The sequence below is a fragment of the Aspergillus foveolatus genome, assembly GCF_047715535.1.
Source record: "Aspergillus foveolatus strain CBS 279.81 unplaced genomic scaffold BDW70scaffold_98, whole genome shotgun sequence".
NCBI classification, from domain to species: Eukaryota; Fungi; Ascomycota; class Eurotiomycetes; order Eurotiales; family Aspergillaceae; genus Aspergillus; species Aspergillus foveolatus.
Genome location: NW_027396162.1, coordinates 56,886 through 60,625, shown reverse-complemented (window position 1 = coordinate 60,625; position 3,740 = coordinate 56,886). Strand labels below are relative to the sequence as shown.

Genomic DNA, 3,740 nt, shown 5'->3' with positions numbered 1-3,740 from the left:
TATTGAATGATGAACTGGTAAAGGGGTGGGCGCGTTGTTTGGCGGTGACCGCGCAGCTCGGTGGTCCGCGCAGCTCGGTGGTGGATTACGTTAACTAGCTTCGACTCTCACTCTTTCTTCCTCGTTTTCTACTATACAATTCGGACGACACAGCCATGGCTCAAGAGCTCACCGTCACTGGAGACATACTTCCCGCTGTGAGTTTGCCAAAATCATTAAATTGATGGCCAATCGTCGAGATAAGACTAACGGAGCGTGCTAGTGTGATTTATGCTACGGCAGAAAGGTAAAGACTATGCCTGCGTTAAGGACTCCGCGCGCGGCATCCCGGACTGACGTCCTCGCCAGGTGAAATGTGACAGGCGGCTACCCTGCGCAAACTGCGTTGATGCTGGTGTGGAGTGCCGACGCTCTCGGCAGGGGAAGTCTTCTCGGAAGAGGACGTTTGCAAGGTTCATTGGGTCCTCTATGGAGGCTTCCAGGCCGGGAGCTCTCCAAATACGGTCAGGCTTTACTGACTATCATACTCAACAGCGAACTGGCGTCCGCTGAATCTATAGTTGATCTGGGTGGGCCGTTACGGCGACCACGGAGGTAGGTGCATCGCCAGTGATAGCTAAGAGTCGAGTCTGACAAAGTTCGGAGTCAGAACGCACGACTCTCCCCAGGGCCCAGCCGCTGAGAACTCACCGGATAGACGAACAGTCTCTCGACAGAGCCCTGTTGTGCTTCGCCCGGCAGCAATGGAGACATCATCCATGAATACTCCATCGACAGAAGGTGACAATACCTCCAATTACCATGCCATTCAAGCCAAAAATGTCATACAGCTTGAGCTAGACGACTCCAGATCTGGCCTCAGCCAGGAACGGCAATCAATTTTGAGATCTGCACTCCAGCTGGTGACCGATATTGCTGCTAGTGAGCGTCACCAAGGCGACGCGGTTGCAGAGAACGAGTCATTGGACGACGGACTTGCTGTTCCAGAATCGCCTCCTCGTGAGATGCTGTTCATGCTGCTTCGAGGTATGCAAGGTTCTAGTGATCAGCTACAGTGACTAATGCGACCCAGGTCCAATGGAGTCGGCGGGCGATGAGTGGCCAGACCACATTTCGGACAAGGCATATGAGCGGATGGTGACAGCTCTGCTGCAAGACGATCTCGATCGCAATGGACGGCTTTTCCATCAGTATTCCATCTGTGTCTATGTCAAGGCAGTCGATCGTTTATTTCGGATTTCCCGCGCCACCGACAACCAGGCTATCAGACGCGAGCTCTCACAGTCCAGGAAAATCTATACGCGCGCAGCGATCAAGAGCATCAGCCAGTTTAACTTGCTCCATTGGCCCGATCTGCTGTCCATACAGTCGCTGATTTCAAGTGTGAGTTCCGTTTCTTCTGCTATTTTTTGATTGACGAGTAATACTGGTCGCAGGCTCTGCTCATGCAGCATCTAGGAAGATTCAACCAATGCTGGCTCATGATTTCATACGCGGCGCGGCAGATTACTGCCTTGAACTACCACAAGATTTATAAAATGCAACCCAGCACACAAGCCGAGGAGGATATCTACAGCGCCGTCTACTGGTGCTATTATCTCGATCGAACATTAAGTGCTCTTCTAGGCCGTCCCGTATCGCTGCCGGACCTTGATGTCTCGCCTGTTGACCTGATTACTTTGGATCCGTCTTCGCCATACGGTAGCCTCTTTCGTGCCGTGCTTGAACTTGCCGAGGTTCAGGGAGAACTTCACCGGGTATCCTGCTGTAGCGATAATAGCGCGATTGTTGAGACATGTCAGGCTCTCGAGACAAAAATGCAGAATATTCTTCCCGCATTACAGACAGTATGTTTCTGTACTTAGGCTTATTAGCAGATTGCTAAGATTTGCGCCCAGAGCCGCCATGCACTTACCAAAATTGTGCAATACGACTGCGTCGCCTTTGACTTCTGCTACTACGCAATCTTCGTGGAAGTACAGCGAACACGCTTGAAAAGCTTTTTTACCCCATTGATACACAGACAATGTCTCTTAAATGCCCGAAAATGCCTCCAAGCGTTCCAGTTTCTCCAGCAGCATCAACACCCAGCGGAGCCGTCGGGTTTTGGCGACGCATATCCATCATTTTTGACATGGTTCGCAGACCCTTCTCTGAGTCATATCTTCTTCTTCTTCTAATCGTGTCTGCAAAGGACACTATTCCTATATCCACTCAGCGCATTCTTCGTCGTCTTCTGCAATATCATCGCGACCCTAGATCACAACGACTACAGGCTCATACGAAGCATCATTGAGGACCTGTCGCAGTTCAAGCAAGACCCGCACCTAGAGAAGCTTCTGAGCTTGCTGCGCTCTTTAGAGAGGCTTTGTGAGCCGTTGTTCCTGGAGAGTCACAGCGCCAGTCCAGCAAGACAAGGCCCTTCCGTACAGCAGGAGACTTCTGCCACTTTTGAAACTGCGGCTCACACCAGTAGCCGAAATACAACGGATATCCCTCAGACCTACCCCCTTGGCGATACTGGTATGGGGTCCTTGAACCATGAACCGATGCCGCTCCAAAATACCGAGCTCAGCTTCCCTGTTAATGAACTCATGTGGCAGCTCTTCAATAGCGAAGTTCCTGCTGGTTGGTTGGCTGCAAATATGTATCCCTTCAATGGCTGAGGTATCTGGGGGTTATGCAGAGGCTCGCATATAATATCCCACCGGATATATCGCCTACTGGAAACCTCCAACGCCTCGTTCGTAATCACGCAACCCATCAATCTCGTCCTACAACCAACCTGAAGATAGGAACAGGATCTGCGTCGTGGCCGCACGCAGCATGGCACGTTGAAGGCTCGGAGGCCTACGAAATGTAGGTTGCAGGGCTCATTGCCCTACAAGAGTATTAACGGGAAATTCCTATCTCGCAGGGCGAAGAGAAGTCCAGGCTTCACTGGCTTGAGTGAATTGGGAGCTGTTAGTAATATTTCAACAGAGATTCGAATTGAGAATCTAGGATATCAAGTATTGGGGTATGGCCGGGCATTAAGCGGTCTGAAACCGAAGAATACTTCGTAGGACATGTAGGCCTACAATTGTAGCCGTGTGCCTGAGCTATCTCGGGTCTTACTTGTTCTAAAAGTATATGCTTGGACTAGATAAATTCTTCTGTAGTGTACAATCCCAGGGTGCTACAGTTGGCTACTACAGTTCCATTTAGGCTAGACATCAAGGACGGAGTAACAAAATGTGTTTCTGTTAATAGCACCAGCACCTAACGTTTATTATGAGTTTCAGTAGGTCAATGCAATCCAGTCATTGCCAGGCCCGTAGATTTATGTATACAAGGTACAACCAGACCGATTGTGATCACCTGCGTGCGCTAACAGTCTGATTCAGGTCACCACAACGCTTCCCAATAAATTCAATAAAGTAGTCAACTTAAGACACTGGGATACAGCTACCTGTAACACTATCCATGTACAGTATCTGTTACCATTGAAAACAGGCCGAGGTCGACGGAGGTTTCAAGTGAGGCTTAATACATTTTCGGGTAGGTAGCATGTTCACGTGATTTCGCGCCTTTCCCCGCGTCACTTCACAGGCAGACGCGCAGCTGGATGAAGAAACACTAGCCTAGGGAAGCAAGAGGACTCACCACGTCCCTGCTGTCATCTTGCTAAACTGTCGGAGGCGGGAGGAGCATCTTTCATCATGTAGGTTTCTAGACGGCTTCTACATTCGACAGCGTTC

The 3,740-nt window shown here is 50.1% G+C and overlaps 1 protein-coding gene across 1 annotated transcript; it reads left to right on the top strand.

Annotated features, from left to right (window-relative positions):
• Positions 1–743: 743 nt before the first annotated feature.
• On the top strand, positions 744–2,666 carry BDW70DRAFT_172166 (fungal specific transcription factor domain-containing protein; the record flags this gene model as incomplete). Its single annotated transcript, XM_073743435.1, has 5 exons — positions 744–1,026; positions 1,073–1,383; positions 1,437–1,847; positions 1,878–2,137; positions 2,219–2,666. 5 exons carry the CDS (start codon positions 744–746, stop codon positions 2,664–2,666), a joined length of 1,713 nt encoding a protein of 570 aa, XP_073591521.1.
• Positions 2,667–3,740: the final 1,074 nt, after the last annotated feature.